The sequence below is a fragment of the Galleria mellonella genome, unplaced genomic scaffold (genome assembly GCF_026898425.1).
Source record: "Galleria mellonella isolate WM207_F2 unplaced genomic scaffold, CSIRO_AGI_GalMel_v1 utg19, whole genome shotgun sequence".
Lineage (NCBI taxonomy): Eukaryota > Metazoa > Arthropoda > Insecta > Lepidoptera > Pyralidae > Galleria > Galleria mellonella.
In genome coordinates, this window is record NW_026442028.1 from 5,073,564 (window position 1) to 5,101,353 (window position 27,790).

General features: G+C 34.9%; 2 protein-coding genes across 3 annotated transcripts; both read right to left on the minus strand.

Annotated features, from left to right (window-relative positions):
• Positions 1-2,292: 2,292 nt before the first annotated feature.
• LOC113510404 (longitudinals lacking protein) lies at positions 2,293-22,251 on the minus strand. 2 transcript variants are annotated; one of them, XM_031912753.2, is made up of 7 exons: positions 22,018-22,251; positions 21,298-21,504; positions 20,401-20,658; positions 14,502-14,748; positions 11,680-11,751; positions 7,079-7,710; positions 2,293-4,813 (listed from the first exon to the last, which is right to left on the minus strand). In XM_031912753.2, exons 2-7 carry the CDS (start codon positions 21,469-21,471, stop codon positions 4,442-4,444), a joined length of 1,755 nt encoding a protein of 584 aa, XP_031768613.1. In that variant the 5' UTR covers positions 21,472-21,504; positions 22,018-22,251; the 3' UTR covers positions 2,293-4,441. The 2 variants fall into 2 exon arrangements, with proteins under 2 accessions (XP_031768613.1, XP_031768612.1); XM_031912752.2 differs by lacking the exons at positions 2,293-4,813; positions 22,018-22,251 and adding an exon at positions 21,647-21,921 and having other exon boundaries at positions 5,555-7,710.
• LOC128200499 (zinc finger protein sens-like) lies at positions 8,013-10,428 on the minus strand. Its single transcript, XM_052894120.1, has 2 exons — positions 10,184-10,428; positions 8,013-8,721 (listed from the first exon to the last, which is right to left on the minus strand). Exons 1-2 carry the CDS (start codon positions 10,278-10,280, stop codon positions 8,204-8,206), a joined length of 615 nt encoding a protein of 204 aa, XP_052750080.1. The 5' UTR covers positions 10,281-10,428; the 3' UTR covers positions 8,013-8,203.
• Positions 22,252-27,790: the final 5,539 nt, after the last annotated feature.

Genomic DNA, 27,790 nt, shown 5'->3' on the forward strand with positions numbered 1-27,790 from the left:
TTAACTGCTCATGAATGTCTTAAAACGATTATTAACAATAGATAGATCAAAATAAGTAACATTTTGATAAAAGTACAACTATTATAAAATTATTTTAGTCAAGTTTTGCGATTATGTTATTTCCAAATGTTGATAATTTTCAGTTATAAAATGTCAGTAACTTCATTATTTCAGCGTGTGAAACCTGTAGATTTCTAAAAAGTATATGTAAATGTGGTCAACATGCCGTAGTCTTCATAATCGCATGCCTCTTATATAGATTTATAAATATTTGTTCTGATATTTTCCTAATAAATATTATAATAGGTTAACAAGTGACCTGTCCGTGTGTACTGTTCGCAGTACAAAAATTAACCTTACGTCTACCAACAATGATAACTGTTTGTAAAATTGATAATACTATATTTTTATACAATATTAAATAATTCAATACACTGCACTTAAACTGGTCCTTCGAGCCAGATATTTTTCGTTACCCTCCAGTTATAAAATATTAACGAAAATATTTATTGAAAATACTTCCTTATTATACTGTTGATTATAAAAATATATATATATACGTTTCATAGAATTTTTACATTTCCTAGAATTAGTAGGAAGGTGTTACTCTTCTTTGGCATATAATATAGGCACGAATGAATTCATCAATTTTAGCTAATCTGCGAATTACAGCTTTGTATGAAGCTGTAAAGTTTACTTCATATCTCACCGTCATTTTTCGTTTTGGAGTCTTGATTAAGTAAAAGGTCCACTATTTCTATACATTGAAATAGTTATGGCTGTAACAGAAATAAAGAATTATCAATTTGCTGATCAAAACATGTTAAAATAGTTATTGGTGCTATTTGTTAGGTGTAATACGAATACTACAACTATTTAGTGCCGTTTCCCCAATAACCATTTTTGTGCGTTTGTTGAACATTTAGCATGCTTTGTTTTGTCATTTTATGCATATAGGTGTGAGACCTGTGTACACGAGAGGACAATTTTTAGGGTACTCTTTTATCCATTAAAGTGTTAAACACATATAACACTGCATAACGTGAACAAGACTGGTATGAGCATTTTGTACTAATTTACAAATTTCTCGTTTGCACAGGTCCATTAAAAGCAAAAGTTTACAGTATCTATACAATTAAAATAAGATTCCCTCGATCGAATAGTAATAAGTATAGAAAAAAAAAACATTTGGTACATGCATAATTGCCACTTGTAAGACTTGGAGATTTTTCGTTGTCATATAAAAATTTCAAGTAACAAAAACACCTATATTTTAGTGGCAAATGTACCAAATGTTGTTTGTAAATATAAAAAGCTAAACATTATGATTTATAAAAATATAAAATAATATGCATTTTGATAACCCATAAATATAAATGAGTGGAGAATTAGCGTTAGTGCCCCAAAGTATTGGTACTGGTACAAAAAGAGGTTAGTATATATGTATGCCGTTAGTTGGTAACATGTACTGACATTGTATTACATTTGCGGCGGGTCATTCCGTCACGAAATCCACCTTCTCTGGCAAGTCTTTATGTAGATGCCGCTCGTGCAACAACAGATTGTGTTTCTGGTAGGCTCTGTATACGCAGTAAGGACATTTAAAACTTGGTTGTTTTCTGCATTCGTACTTTATATGCCGTTGCAGAGAGCCCTTGTGCTTGTATTTGTTGCCGCAATCGACGCATTCGTACAGTGTCCACCCGGCCTTACCGCTGCTCAAACCAGGAGCACCATAACCCAATATATAAGGAGTGTAAAATTGTGCAACTGAAATTAAAACGCAAATAAAAATAAATACGTGCAATAACACTAAAGCTACCACCGTACTGTGTAAGCCAAGCCACCTTAAAAAAAAGAAAATGTGCTACCATATGTAAGCGGAGGATAATGCACCATGTCTCCCATTAATTTGCTCCGAACAGTCTACCATTATTAATCTAAAACTATTGTTTATATCTAAATTCCAGGTAGCATGCAACCATGTGATGCAGAACCATCCATTGTAGGAGATCAGTGAAACATTGATAGGTAATATACAGTAAACCATATGAAAGTCCACAGTGAAAGGTCCACCTTGTAAATAAATATATATTGTTAGTTTATGTTTAGCATGCATAAGATTGTCTTAAATTTATTATGTCACACCTGATGAAATAGAATTTAGTGCAATCCCACATCTATTTCATCTAGATGCTCAATATTCATAGACTACACGCGGATTTTTTTTTAAATTATCGTACAACTAATTTAATTACTGGTTGAAAAAAATAATATTAAAACTATTACATATCAAGAATAGCAACTTTATTAAAATACAAAAAAAGGTTATAAAAATACAATCAAATGCATTTAATCACTGTAACTTCTTATTGGCAGATTACAAAGTAACTACAATACTACAAATATTCTAGGCAGTAATTCCTATTACAGAAGTATCTAGGGTTGTCACTAACATCACTTGGGTCATTATTAAAATATTGTTCTATCTAACATACTGTTGCGGCCTCAAGAGATACTGCTTACTCTCAGCGCACATACACTTCGCCGGTTTAAATTTAATATCGGAGAATAGTTCGTTTTATAATGGCAATATCACAGCTATCAAGTAGTAGTTCAATGCGAATTAATCTATACATATACAACATGGTCAAATATCTGTTACAAAATTTGGCAACAATTCGTATAGGAAAATAGTCTGTCAAAATCACAACCTAGAAATTTTGCAATAACAACAATGCGTGATTTAACCGAACTTTATATTAACGGAAACATTTTAAACTCTAATGACTAACTTTTCAAAGGCACTTAGTTTTACATTGACAAGACATGTAATGATTGTACTTTGTGAACTTTACATTGATTGTATGATGGTAACTCGAGCGGATCGTAAACCTAATGTGGCATAGTGCGGGTGAGGCGGCACCGCTGTCGCTCTACGCACTGTTATACGGTGGAGTCCTCACTCACAGCGGCAGGCTCGTGCGCCTGTGTACGCCGGCGTGCAGGGCGGAACGATGCCGCTTCACGATACCACCACTTATTGTATGATACTCTCTAAATGGTAATGTGTATAACGTACTTAAAGACTATTTGGAAGATTGATTTTAACAATTCAAAACTATAAAACTGTGCAATGTTCGTTTCACAATAATTTTGTGGCAGTGTCGTGATCTTTTATACAATAGGCGTCAAAGATCACGTAAGGCACTATATATAGTCTATGCGGGCCCTAACTAACAATCACTAATTGGATCGAGCCAATAATATAGAAACAACGCACGCATCATAGACGCCATCGCGAGGAACTAGCGAGCGGATTACCACTACTGCAATCACGGATCAAATTGTAAGCTTAAAAGTACTGATAAAATAAATGCATAAGACGTAAAGAGATCTAAAAATAATCGAAATAAAAAAAAATTAACTTAAATGAGTATTACAATAATATAATGGAACATGCATTATGGCAAAGAAGAGCTTGCTACCTAAGCGAAAATAGCTTCGTTTTCATTACAACTACAACGTAAACATTAACCATTATTAGTTACACGTCCACGAGATATATAGCCAGAGCATAAATTAAAAAATATAAACAAAATGTGCCGATATATTTTGATATATGTATCTCTGGACACTAGGACCTAACTTACACTAAAAAAAATCTAAAAGTTCTCGTTTCCACTGATGTGTGAATACACTTCAGTTGTCAGTTAACAACTGCAAATTTAGGCGACAGTAACTGCAATTGGTAACAATCTTAACCAAACAACTTGTACTTTATATTTCCATCAAATCTTCACACCTAAGTCTTGTATTTAACCAGGAATGATAGTTTACACAATAAATGCTGTATATAAAAAAATATATAAAAAAAATGAGTAAAGCGTAACTATAAAAAAAAAATCACTTTCCAACTTAACTTACTGGATAAATGCAACAGTTGCACACACACTGTTGCAAGTGCAACTGCAACTAGTGTCAAATACTACGAGTAATTCGTTATAATTAAATTCATGATAATAATTCTATATTCTGTCATCACTTCAGAGATGTTAATTAACATTACAGTCGAGTAGGTAACATTCGGGGACACTACACGTGACCTCTAGTAGGCGATTACATCTAACGTGACCGTCTCGTGCCACTATCACAAAAGAGATTTCATCACAATTATCACAATCGGATATAAATCGGGGGCCTGCCAGTAATTTGGACGATTTACTTAAATTTGTTACTTTTTGATTTTACAACACTCGTACGTAAAAAACACGTATATAGACGCTACTATATAAAGTATATCAATGTGGTCCTAACAAAATATTCGCCAATATAAACATCCAAAAAGTTATCGATACGTAGAAATTTAACATAAAAATGTACTAAACATCCTAACAATAGGGAGTATTAGAAGAGTGACTAAGCGCGGGCGGCGCGCCCCCTACGTGCAGGCGTCGACGTTGTCCTGCTTGAGGTAGTGCTCGGGCTTCATCTGCACCTCGCGGTGCATGCGTTCCATGTGGCGCGCGATGTGCATCTTCTGCTTGGCGCGGTACACGCAGTACGGGCACTGGAACTGCGGCTCCTTGCCGCACTCCCACTTCTGGTGGTTGCGCAGCGACGACTTGAGCTTGTACACGCGGCCGCAGTCCGGGCACGAGAAGCTGGGCTCGGGCCGGTCGGGCCGGTCGAGCCGGTCGGGCCGCGCGGCCGGCAGCGCCAGTCGCGCCGACCACTGTTCCCAGGACAGGCCGCCGATCCTAGTGAAAGACACGTCCTCCGGCACGCAGCCGCCGCCTGAAACGCCCACACACTCGGTCAGACCACGCCGCGCAACGCGCACACAACGCAACATTCAACATTCCCGTGGGGTTAACGACAGGACAAGCGGTACACTATACATGTTATATACATACTAGTCATACGTACCTACCTATTACACATATATATACATATATACGTATATATTTATATAAATAAATAGATAGATAGATAGATAAATAATAAATAGTACTATAGTCTACTGTGAATATCCACCGAGTGCTGTGATGAAAGCTTTGCAAAAGGAAAGTAAAAAAAAAAGAACAAAAAAAGAAATCATAACGTTTATTTTGTAACGATTAAATCCCGAGCACTGAGAATTAATCTGCTTCCAGAATTTCAAACGGCAGTAGCAATTTAACAACTTCGCGTCGAGCGAACGGTACATTGTGAGTATTAGCGCGTGCCAACGAATGTCCTGACGGTACTGGACCAATACTTATTTTAGTCACGGGTTTTGTATTCTATCAAACGGTTTGTTAATAAAATGTAGTGTCTCCCGACCCATGGGGTTTCTGGTCTACCTGAAATTATTAATTATATTAGTATGAACGGAAAAAAGAAAAGAAAGACCAATCGGGTCATGCAACTTAGAATTTGAAGCCGGGCTATAAAAAATCCAACATGCACACATGCCTTGTTAAATGTGAAATTAGAATACACTAAACAGGGACTTACCGTGTTTTTACAAACAAGGGTTTAAATCATAGGAAATAAAAGAAAAAGCAATGGATAATTTATGCTATACTATATATTTGATTAAACTTTTCTACCAAGTGAACCCCCAATATATTCATATAAAAATCACACTAATTGATAACTAAATTTCCAATAACATTAACAAACAATGTAAACGGCGTAACATCAAAAATCGTATCCTAACTCATACATCAGTACCTTAAACCGTAACACATGATATGATCGGTATATTGCATATCAAAACACATTCTCTATACATAGCAATGACTCGAGTGCTACAACAACATATAACATACTATTTCGTATCATCACGCTAATAAACTAATACTGACTTTGGTCAAATAGCTTTGTTTATATCCTAGTTCAACAAAAATATCAACAGTCAATATGTTAAGACTATTATTGGAATATTGCATTTCAATATCATTATAATATGTATATAATATCAAATATAATATAAAATTTAGAATTTATTTTGAACACATTCTCTCTTGATATATACCAAATAACTTGTAATATATACTACATATTACATATACATCTACAGGTAACATCGTAGGCACATAGTGGATGAGCTTCCATTATCTAATTAATAATAATAATAATAATAATAATGCCTCAAATTATTGCGGTACAGTAAGTAATACGAGCGGCCGCCCGGCCGTGGCGGCGCAGTATAACGCGCTGTACGGTGACACTGTGGCGAGGCATCGCAACCTTACGACGGACTTGGACAGTCCACTAATATTAGCCTAATAAATAAACAACTTTTAAAATAATAAACTTTGGGTTTGCAAAAAGGTCAGGAAGACAAGGAAGTGGTCTCTCAAACTAGATCATATTAATAAAAGATAAAAGATAGAAAAGATGTACAATAAATAATCATCAATAACTTATCAGACACGATTACTAACGATACATAATCATAATAAATTCTCTACCCGTGACGGATGACACCAGTAATGATCAAATGAATCACAACTCCTACATGGGAGGCGTCATTAGCAGTTATTGCGTTAGATATAAAATTATATAACATTATCTACCTATAGGTTTCTTAATATCATTGCACTAAATATATAAATTTGGAATTATCTAGTTCCCTATTAGGAATGACAGGCCGTAAACACTAGACAAATTCGAGTTATTCGGATGGACATTGTAATCGACCGTTCACGAACAGCGACCGCCACCAATGCGAGATGAAGTCTCAGTTTCACCACGACGGTTTGCGATTGCAATAAATATCTATCTATGGTAATTATAAATATTCGACCTTAGGCCATATTCATTTGAATAAAATACTTATGGTCAGTCTTAACTACGACAATAAACTATAAAACAAAAAAACAACAAGTTAAACCTAATGCCGTTAGGGAATGTGCACATTACAGCTACGTTTTAGTGTATACATAATAATATGTTCTCAACAAACAATAATAATAATAACGTAAATATAAATAATTATTGCAGTACCGATTTGGTTAGGTATCTACTTTGGTCTAATTCATGTTTGTATAAATATATTTTAAACGGATGTCTTTTTATTCCGCCTCACTTTGTTGCTGGCGTATATGTACCACTCGTTGTTGTGGTGCTTCCTGATGTGTACGCCTAGGTTGCCGCGCTGCTTGGCCTTGTACGAGCAGTAGGGGCACTGGTGGGAGGGCGCCTTGCCGCCGCACTCCACGTTCTCGTGGCGCCGCAGCGTCGACTTCCAGCGGTACTTCTTGCCGCAGTGCCTGCACTCGAACTGCCGCACCGTGTCGTCCGAGCTGTTCCCGTCTCGCTTGCCGTAATGCTGCTTGCCCTCGTGCTTGCCGTCGTAGGCGTCGTTGGCGCCGACGATGCTGGCGGTGGGGAAGCCGGTGCTGCTGTCGTAGTACGCGTCCGCCTCCTCGGGCAGCACGATGTCGTCGGTGTCGTCGTACTCGGCGTCCGAGTCGTCCTCCTGCTTGGGCGGCGGCTTGTAGTCGGCGGCGGGGCCGACCGTGTTGTTGTTCTGCATGAAGGTGTGCTGCAGCAGCTGCAGCTGTGCGGGGATGGGCACCATGTCTTTGGTAAGGTTAGGTTTGATGACGTCGGTGAGGTGGACGCAGGGCGGCACGAGCGCGGCCAGCGCCGGCTGCTGCGCGTGCTGTATGGACAGCAGCGACAGCAGCGCCGGCAGGTGGCTATCCTTGTGCAACTCTGAAATACAATACATTAAAGGTATTGCAAATAATAAGTTAAGCGGAACTACATACGGAGTCTTGTTAATACTACCAGAGGCTAAAATAAAATTAAGGAACCAAAGAAATGCGTTATAATAATAATAAAAATAAAAAAAATATATAATTTCTGTTAGAAATTATAAGGCGAAGCTTCTAAGTTCATGCAAACATGCACAATCCAAGTTGACTGACTTCCTCAAACTTTATCTTCCCATAAAAAAAAAAAAATTCGAATCGATTCGGGTCTGCGACAAGGTTGGGTCAAATTAAATGCCAATAAAAATTTACTCCTTTAATTGTTCAAAATATTGAATATCAATTAAATTCAATACATAATTAAAACAATGTTCATATAAAATTTATGAAATTTCAATACCATCTAAAAGGGAAGATCAGAAAATAGTTTTCAGTATAGTTTAGATATAGAGTGTAGATAAGGCACTATATAGTAATGCAGCGGTGCGGCGAGGCTAGACCGGCTTGAGGTGGCGGCGCTGGTCGGCGGCGTGCTGGGTGTCGGGGTGCTTCTTGTCGATGTGCTTCTTGAGCTCGTTGCGGCGGTGCTTGCTGTAGACGCAGTAGGGGCACTTGTACTGCGGCTCGCGGCCGCACTCCAGCGTCACGTGGCGCACGAGGTTCTTGCGCGCGTTGTAGCAGCGCTGGCAGTTGGGGCACTTGTAGCCCTTCTCGGTCTTGTACTGCGCGCACGGCAGCTGGTAGTTGCGCTCGGCCCGCGGGAAGCCCTCGTAGCGGCAGCCGTCCTGCGTCTCTATCCCTGCCTTCTCGCCCGCCGGCTTGGCCGGCGGCTGCTGCTGCGGCTGCTGCTGCTGCTGCTCCTGCTGCTGCTGCTTTTTATTTTCCTTCGTTTCCTCCGGCGTACTGTTACTAGTCCTCACATTTTTCAATATAGCTAACGTTGTCGCCTTCGCTTCCTCGGTCACTTTTTTACTACGCGTCATGATACTATGACGTGGCGTTGTTTTTCGGCCTGAAATAGAAAATTAAATACAGTCTGTTTTCAGTCACACGTCACATGACAGTAACAATACTTAGGCGATAATAGCATTTAAATGATAATAAAAACAAAATAAATAACAAAAGGAATATATTGACAAAAAAAAAACAAACAAAAAACTTCAACTTCTGTAAAATTATAAGCAACAAAAAGTATAAAGAAAGAAAAAAAAGGATTTGTAAACAAGAAAATTTGTACTTGGCAACATTTAACACTTAATTTTAAATTCGAAAAAAAGGGTCAGTCATTGACTAACTAAACTAGTCAGATGATATATCTTTGACATTTAACTATATAATAAACTCTAAAAAAAAATTTACGAGATCTAAATTTATCCAAGAGACAATAACTAATACTGGGTAATAAAGGAGATCACTTGATTAAATCTATGCCTAAATAAATAATCAACGATATTATTTGGCATCCACGGGACCAGTACAAGACTCAATGATGTCAATATAAAGATTGCGGCGACGAAAATACTTAATCCTGTATAGTCTTGTTTTCTAGCAATTCATGTTTATAAAACTCAAGTATATACTTTGTAAATAAACAATAAATCCGTAACGTATATAAATCAACATAATATGTATAAAGTAATTATATAAGTAGAACATGCAACAATAAAGATTTATTTCTTTTTCTGAGCGGCTTGATACCCCTTGATCCAACCGGGGTGTTTCTGACCGATATGTGCGATTAATGTTTTTTTCTGGGAATATTTTTTTTTACACTTCTCACACTCAAACTGCGGACCAGTGACGCATTCATATTTTTCGTGTCTAAGTTTGTTCCTCCTATATTTATAATGCTTTTTCTGGCATATAGAACAAACATATTTCGGTTCTTGTACATCTTTTCTTTGCCCCCTTTTACATCCTCCCAATTCGAGTTTCCTTTTTAGTTTTATCGGCCCTTTGGGCTTGTTCCGTTTTATTATTTTTTTCACCTTTCTCTTTTGTCTATGACCAATATTGTTTCCTATTTCCTCTTCTGTTTTAACGTTAATGCTCTTAAGAAATCCACGTGTCAAGGGAAATGGGGTTTTGGCATAATATAGTGCACTAGGTAGGCTTATGGGTGGTAATTTTGATTCTGGAAGGGTAAACATGAAAAGCGAAAATAAATTCACATAATATAAAGCGGTGGTTAATTATAATACCAGTGATTCAGATAAATAACATACGGTAACCATAGATAATACGGGAGTGTGAAATTAAAAGAACATACATTTATATAGTGTGCCATTAATTTATTTATTATTCACATTATGATGTATAGAAATATTTGAAACCCAATAGAAGAATGGTTTTTTTTTTTAAATGGAATGTTATATTATTGTGACAGATATGCGATTGAAATATGATAAAAAGCGGTGTACGTGCTGGCTATTTTTATATGAGGAATGGACTGGGATCTGTATGTTGGTACTAACATTCAGTATCGTCCGCGTATGCCCTAAACCTGCACAGCAAAAACTGTATCATCCATACTCTTTGCCCAGTTATGTTTTCGAAAAATGAAATGCGCATCCACTGGGAGCCGTAGAGTAGCTACATGCTTCCACGTACATATTATTTGTCTTGACAACATGCATGCTTTAAAGAAAATAAACCTGTACGTAACCACTGATGTTTTAAAACACGAATTGCTAAGAAAAGACAACTGCAGTGAAATCACATGTGAATGCAAATAAGGAAAATAATATGTAAATAATAGATAAAAACAAGCAACATAACCAACATTCTACGTTGTAAAGGAAAATAATTGAGATTTACCTTTTGTTCAGCGCCGCTGTGCGTCGACACATCTTCTATGAACAAACATTTATATTTTTTTTTCCATCAGAAAACACGAAATCGAACCACTCTCAAATACTTTCGCGACAATTTCTCTTTGCTACGACACTAGCTTTATAATTAAAATAAAAAAAAAAAAGTTCCTACTCTTTTGTTTTTTAAAAACCGAATCGATTATGGCAGTGTAGTGTAGTGCAATGTAAAATATGGTCTACCTACATACATACGTTTACTATAACTACATTTGATAATGAGAATGTTAAATTTTACTTACCAAACCAAAGTAGTATGTTACGTTCCATTCGATGTTACAAAATAAACCGGGTTAGCATCAATTATATAATAAGTAACCGTGCTATTGCTAGACAGTCAGTCTATGGTATCAACAAGCATGCAATGGTCTACGCTGATTGGTCCCACACACAACATAAGCAGATACACAATATAATATAGCATTTATTATATTATGCCCTCGTGATAATAGTATGTAAATTGATGGATACTTACCTTATGCGTTTGTATACCTCGCCTTGTAAGGCTACACATACGAACAAACCATTTACCAATTACCTCAAATACCAGTTTCACTGAAATATCTCGTAAGTCCATAATCATACAAAAATATAAATTTGTAATATGATTAGTAATTATAAATATTAATATTAGATACTATTCAATATAAGGTTGAAGTTTCACATGTGAAAACACTAGCACTCTCGTATCCGCTGTAGTGGAATATAATATTTATATATAACAAGATATAATAAGATTATTTTTAAGCAATGACTGTTTGACTAGTCTCAAATTATGGGAAGACATTGCGCATTTCATCCGTTCCTTGTATGTCTGGAACGATTAACTTTTATCTCACCAACAACAATACGATTATAAATACGACGACATTATAGAATTATTTAAAACAATTTTAAATAGAAAAGTCAATTGTTCCAGAATATCACTTGAGTCCCATAAAACATCTAACATTGCAGTGTATATAATTTGAAAAAAAAAAAAAAATGTTGAATGTTCGAGTGCAATGTGAGACGTTTGTCGTACATGGCAACACTGCAGATACGTTGGCCGCGGACGGAACCGCAGCTGCGGTGTTGCCGCAATTATAATGCGAGCTTACCTTGCGACTCTCGTACACTGTCACTCGAGTTTAGTACTTCGTCTTGAGATCGTTCCAAATGCCATTGGAAATCTGGAATAGAGGTATAATGTCATTATTTCAATTAAAACAATATCAACAATTGCCGTGTACATTCCGGCACAGAAACTGGAAACCATTACCAGTACCATTCCACCAGAGGGAGACTTTGTACAAAAGTCGATTGCTTGGGTACCTCTGTCCCATTCGTGTTTCAACCGTGAAGCAGTTGTGTTTGCATGGCTGTGTTTCGGTTTGAAGGGTGGGATATGGCGTGAATTTACTGGGTACAGAGGAATAACACCTGAGTCCTCAGGAATGGCAACGCATGGGGGTATCATGGGCGAAACAGTATACTCTGTTATGTCCATGGTACTGCTCATGTCTATAGGCGATGGTTACCACTTTCCATCAGGTGGGCCGTCAGCTTGTTTGCCATTCTAAGTTGTATAAAAAAAAAAAAACTTCATTCATTAAAAAAAAAACATATTTAAAGGGACATATTTAAGATTGTTTTACATAAAAAAACAGACTTCAACTGTAGCAAAATTACTTATTTTGATTTAAAAATTAAACTAGATCAAAACAATGTATATTCTTCTATTTCAAAAGAATTCTTAAATGATGATTTTTCATAAAAAAAAAAAAAAATCTTCAAGTTGGGTAGGGCCAGTTATTTTAATAAGTAGACTACCGAATCGATTTTGAAAAAATTTTATGGAACTAGTTTGTAAGTACACATACAAAAAACCGATTTGTCCTTTCAGATTAAAAAAAAAATTACAACTAACGGAGTTATGAGGTAAAGAACATAAAAAAAATACAATCAATTTTAAAACCTTTTTGAAGTTAGTTGAAAATTAAAGTTCATTAGCGACTTGCTTTCGTTAGTAACTTTATTTTTTGTATATGCATAGTTTTTTTATGCAACTTAGAATGTCAAACAAGCTGACGGCCCACCTTATGGAAAATGGTAACCGTCGCCTATAGACATGAGCAGTATCATGGACATAACAGAGTATACTGCGGTGCCCATGATACCCTACCTCGCCGCCCCATGATCCTGCGCAAGCGTATGCCGTTAGCGCAGGCGGAGTTACCATTTCATTATCATTCATTAACAAAACATATGCGTTGCCATTCCTTAGCACTAAGATGTTATTCCTCTGTACCTTGTAAATTCACTCTCATATCGCACTCTTTAACTGAAACAGCCATAAAAACGCAACTGCTTCACGGAAGAAATACGAATGGGACAGAGGTGCCCAAGCAAACGACTTTTGTACAAAGTCTCCATCGGGTATAAAAAACATATTATCAGGTATAAATTGATATGAGGAGATTTATAATAACCAATAGATGTTTAAACAATAATTACATCTCATTAACCGTCTACTGGTTAACATAAACCTCCCTTGAGGGGTTATTGCTTTAGCAATAACTTTTAGCAATTTTATCTGTCTATATGTTTGTTCTGGCATCACATGACTTTATTGGGTACAGAGGAATAACACCGCAGTCCTCAGGAATGGCAACGCATGGGGGGTATCATGGGCGAAACAGTATACACTGTTATGTCCATGGTACTGCTCATGTCTATAGGCGACGGTTACCACTTTCCATCAGGTGGGCCGTCAGCTTGTTTGTCATTCTAAGTTGTATAAAAAAAAAACATGAAAACTACTGCACTAATTTGGATGGGGTTTTAACAAGTTGTATTCCTTAGTCTGTAATAATGTGTATGCTTGCTAACCCTCTAACAACAGCGTATATTTTTTCACAATAATAAAACATCGCTTTGACAACAAATAGCAATACGAGTATTAAGCCATCTAGAGAGATTCTGAGGAACAATGTCAATATACTAAAAACACAAATTGCGGGATAACAACGTTATTAAATATAAAAAAATTCGAGCACGTCGACATCGCAGGATGACCACTCAGAGAACTAATACGCCACCTAGGTGTTCCTACATACTAATTGGTCCCTATCTGAAATCAATGCACACAAAGTAAGCAAAAGATGTGTAGAAATGCGACAAAGTGCTCTATGCTATGTGCTAAATGCTCGCGTGTTGGCAACCTCTGTGACATGGAAGTGTTCAGCGTATACCCAGTAATTTCATCATGCTAACAAATGGTCGTGCCAACGTTGAATCAACTTTTTTATAAATGGATGATATTAGAATGGTAACCATGCCTGCGCTAACGGTATACGCTGGCGGAGAACCAGTGAGGGATGATAGGTGGCAATGAAAAGGCAGGTCAGTTAGCCTATCGTGATGAATTCACTTGTAATAGAACATGACAGTTTCCAAGGGGCACCGCGAGAAGGTCGACCTGACAGGGTGTATTGCTAACAATCGGGCTACTAATCCCTATTTTTAACAATCAATTATTCCCCTATCAACGTTTATTATATCTAGATAGGAAAATCCTTAAAACAATGATAGGGACAATAACGGGTTATTGCCTATTAAACAAACATTTATACACAATAGAAGCCACAGACAGCTTTCTATATTGAGGCTGTTTCGACGCCGAAGAAACGGCTGCTCACGTAATCTTGGAATGTGAAGCTATGGCCTATCAATGTTTAGAAATCCTCGGAACGGTTAGGTCGCTCCGTGAGGCCTGTGAAGATCCCAGGAAGCTCCTGTGCTTCTGGGCGAAGTTGGGTTGGCTGTACCAGCTATGAGTCATGCGCACAACGGCCCAAATGAGAGGTTTAGCGTGGAAAATAAGAGTCCAATTTACATTACATTACATGCTAAAAAAGTAACGATCAATGTCGACACTAACTGCGTACAACGTCGTTGTGGGTAGCTGTCGGCTGTTCCTCTGCCTCCTCGTCAAGAGTGAGATCTTCGACGCCGTCTCTAGCGACTTCCTCTTTACACTGTGTCTCCTCGCCGTTCCCTTGAGCGCTGTCGTTGTTGGGCGCCAGTGGTACTATCGGTGTGGTCTCTGTTGACATACGACGGGCTTTCTTCCGGCGGCGAGTTGGACTTACTGAACCTTCACGGCTGTCTATGCTGCCATCTCTGACCTGTCAAGTAAATGTTGACAATTAGTTATGTATTGAGACAAATTAATATTACAATGAGTCTGGAATCTTTGTTTTTTTTTTTTCTTTTTTTTTGTGTTATAAAGATGAAACAACTTTTTTAATAATATGTAGTTTTGAAACGGAATTGCAATTTATATTTCAAGTAGAGAACAATTCATGTAATTAACAACTGTGCAACCTAATGATGCATTAAATTAAACAAGTTTATGGTTGGAAAAAAATAATAATTTAAAGATAATTATAGTAGAGAATGCTATCAGGCATTATTAAATCTCAATTTGGGGGGAAAAGGGATTGTTAGCAATGGAGTTTGACAGCCCATTGTTAGCAATGTACCCTATTAGGCTTCATCCTAACCTATCATCTCTCACTGGTGCCCTGCCAGTGTATACCGAGTATTACCATTCCATTATCATCCATTAAAAAAATCTCAATTCGTATAAAATCCATACAAATATTAATTTTACCTAATAATTTAAACACCTAAGTGAATTTGTAAAAATATCTGAATTCATAAATTATAGGTATTTCTTCTTTTTAACTGCTAAAAAACCCTGCTTGACTGCCCAAGAACTATTCAAGTAATGAGTTACTAAATACATGATTATTATATAAACAATAATATATATAAGTGAGTAAAGGTACAGTTAATTAGAATTATTTTTGTCTTATTAATTTTGAACACTTAAATATGAATTACGAATGCACTTATGTAAAAATTTTATGTACTTGAAAACTAGTTAACTATGACTATAATTGGTCGAATTAATTAGTGGCATCTGTACCAAGTAGTTTTAGGTAAAATAAAGTAAACACTTATAGTGTATACTAGTTTCATACAAAAAAAAAAAAAAAACAATTGTAGCAAAACCAATTATTGTAATTTAAAAACAAAATTATTAAAGCGATTTTGATAAAACTTCTATGGGACCAAACAGTAAATATATCTTTTCAAATAAAAAAATAATTTTTCTAATCGGTTTACAACTGACGGAGTTATAACATCCGAGTTCTCAGGAATGGCAACACATGGGGGAAACAGTATACTCTGTTATGTCCATGGTACTCTGCTCATGGCTATAGGCAACGGTTACCACTTTCCATCAGGTGGGTCATCAGCTTGTATGCTATCCTAAGGTGTATAAAAAAGATATATGAGGTAACAAAATTCAAAAGCAATCACAAACATGTGATAAATATATTAAGTAAATGAACAGTACTAGTGTAAGTAAAGTTAGGCATATTTGGCCACTATCCAAGTACAATTTAGTAACAGCCATCAATACTACTAGGGAATATTTTAAATACCATTGCATCTACGTACATTATTTCTGCATTATACACAATGTGTTAAGATTTGTAAACTCACAACATGGAAAATTTATATACGTTTTTGAAGTACAGTTATCATATCAAGACGAAATAGTAAATTTTGTTAATGATACAGTTTTTTTAGGTATAACAGTGGACTCGAAATTACAATGGGGGCCCCATATTTCAAAATTGGCCAGTAGACTCAGTTCTGCTGCATATGCAATTAGAAGAATTAGGCAATTAACAGACGTGGCGACGGCTAAACTTGTATATTTTAGTTATTTCCATAGCATAATGTCTTATGGCATACTGCTGTGGGGTAAAGCAGCCGATATAAATACTATATTTGTTTTACAAAAGAGAGCCATACGTTCTATTTATGGTATGGGTTCGAGAGAGTCATTACGTCAGTGCTTTAAAGACTCAAATATCCTCACAGTTACTTCACAATACATTTATGAAAATATTATGTATACACGGAAGAACTTAGCGAGTTTTAAAAAACTCAAAGACTGTACAAGTAGAAACTTACGCAATATAAATAAGCTTATTTTACCTAAATGCCGTCTGCACAAAATCAGTAATTCATTCTATGGTAATTGCATAAGATTTTATAATAAACTGCCGGAATCTGCATTAAATCTGACAGAGAGGCAATTCAAATCTTATATTAAACAATTTTTATGTAAGAAAGCCTATTACAGGATAGACGAATTCATAGATGACAACATATCAAGTAAATAATTAGTTTATTAGCATACAACGTTATAATTTTATTTTCTCATTGCTTTCTTGATTTAATTGATTAATTTTAGAAATATGAAAGCGTAGCGGTTTTTTTTATTAATTGCCGCATGCATTCTTATGTAAAATGTGAATACTATAACTATCAGATGGCAATTGTGAGTAGCTTTGACGTGGTCTAGTGTTTTGAGTAGTCATGCTCACTAAAATGTCCAGACTTGTGGCGGCGTGGTGGGCCGGGTCATTGGGCTCCCTAAAATATGGTCGAGCGCAGTGATGGCTGGCTCATCCGTCATACTCGTGAACGGGTGCTGCTTGTAGGGACTGGTCTGCTCTAATCACTATGACTGATTTCCTCTTATTAATTGTTTAACCAGTTGGTTATGTATTCAATTTTTTTTTTCTTTTTGAGTATTTAATTGAATTAGTGCTAATTGGTGGTTTGTATTCACACAATTAAACTTAAAAATGTAAAATAATAATAAAATTATTTAAAAGAGCATCACGCAAGTTTCTTGCTCGTTCTTCTTGTGATGAGACAGCTTTCCGAACGAGCGGTAAATTAAAAAAAAATGTAATGACTTTTCAAAAGTGCTTCAATGTAAGTTTATTTGAATAAATGATTTCTATTCTTATTCTATTCTATTCATTTTAAATTTTAGATTTGCTATCAGTTCCTTGTAAGTCACTGTAGTAGTGCAAAGCTTTTTATCTATGTTTATCAATCTTTAAAATAAATTGTGTAACACTGTACTCTGAATATAACAATGAAAAACTACAGTACTAGGAATTTTATCAAATGACAATTTAAAGAGACAACTAGTGTAGCAGAACATGCGCATATTGTCAGCCATTACAACTTTAATTTTTTTTAGTATTTCTAAATGATTATAAATAAAAAATATTAATGATTTGTACATAAATCAATAAACTTTAGTCATTATATTTTGTCTATCTTTAAGTAAGTAAGCTTTATGGTCTTAAGGCAGAGAGAACTGAGTGCCAAAGAGTTTCTACTCATCTTATACATAATCTCTCATAAAGTTCTTATACAAAAGTTTGAAAGTGGTTTTAGTTTAGGTCTTCTCCCAGTACCTATATCCAAGCACTTTCACTTTGCATTACTATCATATTTCAAAATATCAAGGACAGTTTTATAAAAATATGACTGTAATTTGAATGTTATCATTGAGAAATAAAATTGTTTATGTTTGAATATTAACAGACAAAGGAATTATATGTTTCGGGATATAAATCTTCTTAAGCAGAAAGCAATCTAGTTTTTTGTTTTCAATGGCTGGTAATAAAATGGTAACCAAGCGCTAATGGTATATGCTTGGCGGGGCAACAGTGAGGGGTGATAGGCGATAATGAAAAAGTAGGTCAGTTAGCTCATCGTGATGAATACACCTGGAAGTCGGCATGGTAGTTTTTACCACGTGGTCGGGGGACCACGTGGACAATTTGACAGGGTATATTACTAGCAATAGACTTAATAGTTCACATTACTAACACCTCCCTTCTCTTTAAGGCAACCTAGTTAGTTAAGCCATCAATATTATACCACAACTATAATTCAGATATATATATATATATATATATACTAGTATATTTATATATATTGTAGGCATGATCGTACTATTATAAACGCGACTGAATGGCTTTGAATAGAATTTGGTACATGGGTAGGTTACATTGTATCTTTATACGAAGTTAAAATATAGGATAGGTAATACACTAATCGGACGCGGGTAAAGCCGTGGGAAATAACTAGTACATAGTATAAATGTGAAAGAAAGAGGGAGTATGTGGGTGCTTTAACTACACAATTAATAATCGTGAATTATATATGGTGGGATGGAAGACTGTTTTTAATTCCAGTTAATCAGCATATCCCGACCACGTGGACGAAGGCGCGGGAAAAACTTAGATCGACATGACAATATAGAGGATTTATTATTACTGAAGTTATATAGTTTACAAGCAATAAATTACAATATAAATTCATGCCAAGTGGGGCTCTCATCTCTTTTACACCCGAATCAGAGAACAGCTGGTAGAATAGGATGCCAAACTACAGTTAACTATCCTCCAATCCGCTTACACACGGAGGTGACGTCGCCATAGAGAAATGTGACGTATTCAAGGTCAAATTTATTGGCATCAATTTAGTGTGTCAAGTTGCAATCTTAATTATGTTTTAAGCTTTGTTTATTAAAGTATTAGGTACATAGTTAAAGTTAGTGATAGTACCATGATATTAACTTTTTGCTTGCCTATGAATTGTGTATTTTTTTTATATTTGTAAATAACTACTAGACAGTTCATAGCACAAAAGGCAGATTTAATGCCAAATAGCATATCCTTCAAATCAACCTCAAGAAAAAACAGAATTTTGTATAAGATATCAAGTTTATCTGAATTCATCTTAGTAATTTTTTTTACAGGGTACAGAGGAATAACACCTGAGTCCTTAAGAATGGTAACGCATGGGGGGTATCAAGGGCGAAACAGTATACTCTGTTATGTCCATGGTACTGCTCATGTCTATAGGTAACGGTTACCACTTTCCATCAGGTGGGCCGTCAGCTTGTTTGCCATTCTAAGTAGCATAAAAAAACTCTTAGTAAATTATTAGTTAAGAGGGTTTAATATTGCAGAATTGATGTATATTAAATAATTTCAGATATTTGTCAGTGATACTTAATTTAAAAGGGCCTTTTAGGGAACTAAATCAATAAACTATACAATATGATTCCTAATAAATAATTAATAAAATTTTGAGATTTCATAGTAAAACATGTTGAAAATTTTAAAAGCAAAATATAAAATGACTGGCAAATTATGTAAATGTCATAAAAATTATGTACTACATATACTATGTTTAGTATTTCAGAGCAATAGAAAGCATTCATAATTTTATATTAGTATTCTAGGATATTATTTATAATTTTTTTTAATAATTTTTGTAAATTTACAAATATATTGTACATAATTCAGTATGAAAACTCTTTAAAGACAAAAACATCATGTATCATCCTCTCTGGATTATAAAATAGGATTTACTACTCTGTTTCAGTTATAGATATGAAAAAGATGATATGATGTATAAAATATCACAAGACTTAAAAAGTTAAAATAGTGATGCACTCTCTAGCTCTCACAGCTAAATTATGCATTACTTATTAACTTTGAAAACAAATGTCAATGATATATAATGTTTTTAAATATGGTAAAATTTCTTTACAAATTCTGTAAAAAGATAATGTATAAATAAAGGTGAAGTTAAAATTTGCTTTATTTTTTTTCTGTTTACTGTAAAATCCTTTTGATTTCTTCTTATAACTAAGATATTCAACACGATTTAATATTGTTATGAATAAATTGAATTGAATATTTTTCTCTTAAATCTGGACAATATTTCAATAAAGTTACTGTTGCATGAGAGTATGAATGTTGAAATGTTTTGGATATTTACAATATAGTATAATTTTATTTAAATCTGTTTAGTTTTTTAAGCATGACTGAGTAAAAAATATATATTAACATCAGTAGGATACAGTAATATCTTACTTGTGGAGGTGGTGATGGAACGCGAGGCGGGTGTGCAACCACGGCCTGGGCCGGACGCGACGGTGGCCTCGACGGCTTATTGTCTGACAGTCCCTTGATCTGCAGTGACTCGGCGGCCTTAAGCAACGCTGCCAACTGGTCTTGGGATATGTTCACTTCTCCTCTATACATATAGTCCATCATAGCTCTTAGTTCTGCATATTTTACGTCTTTTAATATGATTATTGGATGTTTATCATACTGCTGTGATAATACACTCTGAAACAATAACATTGTCTCCTTTCAAGTCATTTTGTTCACTTTTATTACTTGTTTATACATTATTATGGTGTGTACAATGTATACATTTCTTTATTAGTCAATGTTTACATAATAACAAGGCTATAGAAACAAGAATGTTTTGATCATTAGTATTTTTATTTTTGTATATTGGAATGTGTGGCAAATTTATAATATTATAATAATTATAGTGAAATAAAATGTGTTGTAATATGTAAAAACTATTTTAGCTATGGAACATTATTATACATTATATTACTACTCCATAAATATACAGTTGAATACCTATTTAAGAAACAATTTATTTTATCTAATTATAGGTCATCAATAACCTATAACATTGTTCTAAATGAAAAATAATGAGTTATTATTAAAATATTAACAGTAATTTAAGTTATTTATAATGTGTAAATAAGTATTATATGAAAGCAGCACAGACAACTTTCAGTTGCCAACTCATCTATGCATCAGTTTATACTAATTGCTAACGCATGAAAGCTAAAATGAAACAAATGGAATGTTTATTAGAGCAAAACTGTGCTGCCTTGCAACTAACTTAAACACGATAGCAATTGACCTACATATTTCGAACTGTGCGCGTACACACAAAGTACCAACCTCAAAGTAAGGACTGCACGCGGACAGGACCACTTTGTGGGCCTTGAGTGTCTGTCCCTCGGCTGCCAGGGTGCAGTCTACATGTATACCCTTCTCGAGTAGTGTGTCGAACACCGACACGAGTGTCGACTGGTGGTTGTTCCACCTCAGGCAGAACTGTTGATCATCATCCATGATGCCGACTTGCCACTCGCCGCGCCCTCGGCCCTACGGCACCAAAGCACGAGATTAACACTAAGTCGAACAAGGCTTCAACATCACGCAGTAACTAGGCCATAATGACAACTTTACAACAGTCACACAAATAACACACAGCACGATTGTCACCGGAGCGAGCAAATTATCTCACCGAATCACTTCATATGATGAGATCACGGCCCAACTTAACTAATTTAACTTCAGAGACCACATACGAGTCGTCGTAAGCGACGCGGCACAAAGAAAATGGCCGCTTTTCCAGCGCGACAAAAAATAAAATGGCGACGAAAATTCTAAGTTTTACTATTTTCTGAACAAACTTTTCATGACACTTGTGGCTCATTCAAGTTCATCGGGCGTTTTCGATGCGCTGAAGTACGGAAAAGTTTAAAGTCAACAATGAACTTGTTAGAAACTTTACTTCGAAAGTTCACGAGTGGAAATTTTCAAGATGAAAACTCGTAGCAATAAGTGCTTAGTTCCTATCACGTTCACAATGCTACACACATCCCAAACACTTACCTTGACTATTTCATCAACTATTCAAACAAATTATAACACTATTATACGCAGATTGGAAATAATGTAATAGGGCCACATTAATTTAACACATTTGCACACCCGCCAGCTTTCTTGATTGAAAACACTAAACTACTTTGCTCGTTCTATGCTGCAAGTTTAGAGAAAGGCACCTCTACACAAAAATCCAAACGAAGTACAAGTTGGAAGCGACGCGAGTGACCCAAAATAAGCTCTATTAATGTTGCCATTAATAAATATTATAGAGCTTAAAAAAACTATTTACGGTTATTGTTTATGCAAATAGGTAGGCTAATATTGTATTTGTTGATATATATACTATATGCTCGAGTTTATATATTCAATATTAACTTTGTTAACGAAGTAATATCATTAAAATAGTCGATTCTATGAAACAAACGTGACTATTTTCAGTGCCATCTGTTGTCATGGTAGTGAGTTACTAGACATATTTAGACCTGTTTAGCCTTAGCTCGCTGCGTAAGATCGCGCGCTTTATTTAACATGAAATAAATCAACAATGGAAGCAAACTGAGAAAATGCTTATTTTTCCCTCTTTGAAATACCCATTTTTAAATTTTACAGTACTTAAATTATTATTTATAATATTTGTAGTAGGTATATATCAAGAACAAATTACGAATAGAACAATCATACCATAGTATAATTGTTCTATTCATAATTTGTTGAATGCAACAATTTTTTAAAAACTAAAGAATAATATATACTTATCAAAGTAATTTAATAAAGAATTTATATCAAATTAAGAATAGTGTCTATTTCTTTCTTTCTATGAGAAACTGAAAATTTTACTTCAATGTAAAGTAGACAAATCGACTTACCTACTCGGTTTCAAATCTAGTGAAAGTTAAGTTTCGGTTTTGACATTCGTGTCAATATTAAGTTTGCCTTTCACTATTTCAGAATTTGGCTGAACTTTTAAAATAATCAAGAATAATCTAAAAATGAAATAGTAAATATTTTTGGAAATGCAATGAAGTCGTGCTTTTTTATATTCATAATCCTCGTACAATTCGTTAATGTCTCACTTCCGTAATTCGCACTTTGAATGTGTCTTTATACGAGTAGGTAACTTCTTTAGAGACTTCTATACTTACTTTATAATGCAGATGTAGTATGTATATTTTTTTTATACAAAATACGTTTTCAATTTTAATAATAAATTATGAAATAATTTAACAAGGTTATGGTGTTATGGGAAATAACCTAATTTATTCTTGCTAATTTTTCATGGGGTTGCTAGCTCCTAGCTATCGTTTCAATAATTTATTTATTTATTTATTAAATACAAGAAATTTACAACAGCGAGTACATTGGACCCCGCTTATAACAAAGATGTTTTCATGAAATGCTTGTAAGTAATGCAAAACATTTAATTTAACGCTTTTATATATAAAAGCCTTAAATTAAATGTGTCGTGTGATCCCGGTTTAGAAGTAGCCACCCCTTTCTTTCACGTGGGTGTCGTAAAAGACGATTAAGGGAATTTGATGTCGAGTGATGGGCAGCAGCGTTTCTTTTAAAACATCTCCAAGGCCTAACTGCGTTTGCCAACCCGCCTGCCAATCGTGCCAACTACTGGCAAAACTCCCTTTACGGGAAGGTTTATGTGCACCAGTGGACAGTTAATAGGTTAAGAATGACAGTTATAATGCTTTTACAGATATACAGATCATAATTTATACTATTTCAAAATTATAATTTAACTAACTTTTATGCGTGACATCGTTCGCGTGACCGGGATATGTTTACTCATCGGGATAAAAAGTAACCTATAATATCCTTGTCCATCCCAAATAGTATGTGTATCATAAGTTTCATAGTGATTGACACTATAAAGGCCGACAGCATATCAGCAATTTCTCTATTTCGGTTACTCATAGATGGCAGTAGTCTATTTACTATGAAATGAGCCACATGTTCGTAGCCCGTGTGTTATAAAAAAAAAAAAAGTAATAAACTAACAAATTAGCTTTTAAATATATAATATAAAATTGTTTTTTAAAATTATTGGTACTTTGATGAAATATATCAAACTTTTCGCTTGTTTTATTGAACGATTGACACATATGTGAATAGGAATTGTTATTATGTATTTTTTTTTAATGAGTCCTTTCCCCCCTGTTATTATGTAGTTGTTGTATTGATTAATATAGTTTTGATTAAGTAAGAAGGTAAAGGAAGTGATTGTAAGAAATAACGGAAAAGAGTTGCACAGCATAGAACGGAAATTAGGTAGTTACTTATTACTACACTATTTTAAGAGCTTTTTAAATTTGCATAACCTTTTTTCTTTCTCTTCTACCCAAACGTTGTCTGGAACAAATTGCTTTAGCGATAAGACCGTCTTTTGTACTTAAGTGTAATATATATTTATCTTTGTATTATTCTTTAAGTGATGCAATAAAGAGTAAATAATTAAATAAATAATCTGAAATTGATATTTTATTAACCGACAATCTGAAGAATATATGAGTACCGAATAAAACGTACGTTTTTTTTTTTTACGAAATTGTTAACCAAACTTGTTGAGTGATTTTCATCAGCAGGGGGCCATTGTACATAAATAAATATGTATGTAGATGGCTATAAGGGCGGATGAAGACTTAAAAGACATGGATGGACTGTGTGGCAGATGATATGGCTATAATAGGAGTTAATGCGGAAATCACTGCGAATAGAAAAGGATGGAAGAGAAAAAAGAGCGCGCACTAGCATACAAATTTACCTGAAGTAAATTTACGGTACGTAACAGTGCGAAATGGTCTTTCCCGTGACGTGTTTGCTACGTATTATAACCTCGATTTCTTAAAAAAAAAAGGTGACAAGGCATTTAGTGCGCCGAGATAGTGCAGCTAATCGTTGAGAGTAAACCATTCTTGTTTCGATTGACGGTATTATACGACTATGTTGTCTCTGGTTTCGTTTAAGGATGGTGCGATCACATGTGGTACAATAAAAAAAAATTACGTCGACTCCAAATAAATATTTGGGATAAGGGTTGGAAGGTGATGGAGACTTTGTACATGAGTCATTGTTCTATTTCACTTGTGTTTCTGCCGTGAAGTAGTTGTATTTTTTTTAACGGATGAAAACGGAACGGTAACCCTGCCTACGCTAACGGTATACGCTGGAGGGGCACCAGTTAGAGATGATAGGTGAGGATAAAAGCAGATCAGTTAGCCCATTGTGGCCAATTTCAGAAGAATTAACTACGATAGTTTTCAGGGAGAACCGCGTGGAAATCGACCTGAAACTATTATTAACAATTCCATTCCCTCACTACTTCCATACATACCTCACTTGTACTTTCGTGGCTGTTTTGGTTTGAAGGATTGGACAGGGCAGTGAATTACAAGACACGGAGATATAACATTATAGTCGTTAGGGATTACAACGCCTGCATACCGTGGGTATCACAGTTTATTCTGTAATATCCAAGTTGCTTTCATATCTGTAGGCTACGGATATCTTGGATATCTTTTTATCCATCAGTCGGGCCGTGAGCTGTCTTGCCGTTTCATATTGCATAAAAGTCTTTTTCAATCGGAAAGCTTTCCTTTTGTATTGACATATTTGATGTTTTCAAATTGAAGAGAAATTTTTTGTTAAATCATACACTAGAGGAAAAAATTAAGGGATCAATAAAAATGCTAAATTTTTTGAGGTTTTTCAAGTAGCTGTATTTTCCTTAAAAATGGTCGTATTGGAATTTAAAAAAAAGGATTTTAAAGCTCAAAGTACATATTTAAATACATACAAATAAATACATATTTAAGTAAAGATACAAAATTTTTTTCAAATTTTTTTCGGTTCTTTTTTGGTTCGTAGACCAAAAAAATGTTTCCAACTTAATCACTATATGTATCGGAAAGCTTGTTTATTAAGCTTTAATTTGCTTTTTTGCAAAGTTCGATACGACCACTTCTTGCTGAGATATCGAACTTTGAATAGAAAAAGATCTTTTTGTTTTTAACTATTAATATCTCAGCAATTGCTGATGACACAAGGAAATTAAGGCGAGTTTTGAAATCTTGAATAAATTTCCGACAAACAAATATCAGCTATGGTTATTGAATTTTTTTTTAATTATTTACATTAATTTGAAAAATCAAGAAGGGCTTTTGGTAGCTTTTGGGATAATCAGGCGCTAAGATGGAAATATCGAGAAAATCAGTAATGTTGAGGTTGCCTTTTACAGTTCAATATGCCCAGAAAAACTCCACAAAGTTTCGATTTAATCCATCGAGACGTTTTTTTGTTTTATTCGATCGAATTTTTGAAAAGAATTAAGGATCACGATTTTGACTTTAAATGATCATAATCTTTAACAAAATGCAAACAAATGTTTATTAATTTTTAAAACCTTATTCCTCATTACTAGCAATCGCTTTTCCCCCTTTAATTGTTATGTCCATGGTACTGCTCATGTATATAGGCGACGGTTACCACTTTCCATCAGGTGGGCCGTCAGCTTGTTTGCCATTCTAAGTTGTATAAAAAAAAGCTAGTTTTTACTCGCGACTTCGTCTGCGTCCATGTCACGCATATGTTTATTGACCGAGTTAAAAAGTAGCCTATATTCTTCTCGGTCTCATAAAAGTATGTGTTAACCAAATTTCATAGTGATTGGTTAAGTCATTAAGGCGATTAGACAAACAAACAAATTCACTTTCACATTTATAATATTAGTAAGGATAGCAGATGTGTGGCGAGTGTGTTATAACCTCAAAATACAGTGAAAGTATTCGTATAAGAAAAATATACATAATTTTAGAACAATTCACTCAGACACCGCGCCGGTCGTATTGTGATTGATTCAGTAGATATGAAACTCGATTTTTTTTACTGTGTGTGTATCTAAGGCGAAGTTATTTTATAGTTATAGAAATTTTAGATCTTAGATATAGCATCGAGTCTCAAAGACGGGTCAACTTCTTGTCAGCTAATTGTCAAATTAGCTGACTTTTTGTAAATGAGCTTGACGTTTTTTTATCAGTGTTCTATATACTTACGCACGTAATGTATCTTAACGTATCTATATTTAACTATTTAATACACAAAATTAGTATGTACGCATTAAAAAGATACAAAAATTATAAAACAAAATAAATGTAGAAGTTATAAACACTTGTAACTATTTATCACGCAAAATTGTTTAAAAAAATTGACCCGTTTTTCTCGAAGCATTTGTATGGAGACACTCTATCTATGTAACCTAAGTTTTAGACATTAGTGAGCTGTGTGTTCGTAGGAAGCGGTCGTGGGCGTTAAAATAATTTCTCAAAAACACACAAATGGCACACAGACCAACTGTTTGGAGTTATCGTTTTTTTGACGGCCCACCTGATGAAAAATGGTAACCGTCGCCTATAGACATGAACAGTGCCAATTTCGCCCATGATACCTCCAATGCGTTGCCATTCCTGAGGACTCAGGTGTTATTCCTCTGTATCCAGTAAATTCACGCCATATCTCACCCTTCAAATCGAAACACAGCCATGCAAACACAACTGCTTCACGGTTGAAACACGAATGGGACAGAGGTACCCAAGCAATAGACTTTTGTACAAAGTCTCCCTTTGGTAAATATGTTATTGATGACAATTCTCATAGCTCATCCAAGTCTAAAGGTTCCAGTTGGTACGTGGTTCCTCCTACAGAGCAAGTGCGGGAGAAAGGAATTTTTTTAGTTTATTTTTTATTACTTTACAAAATTACTTATTATTAAATT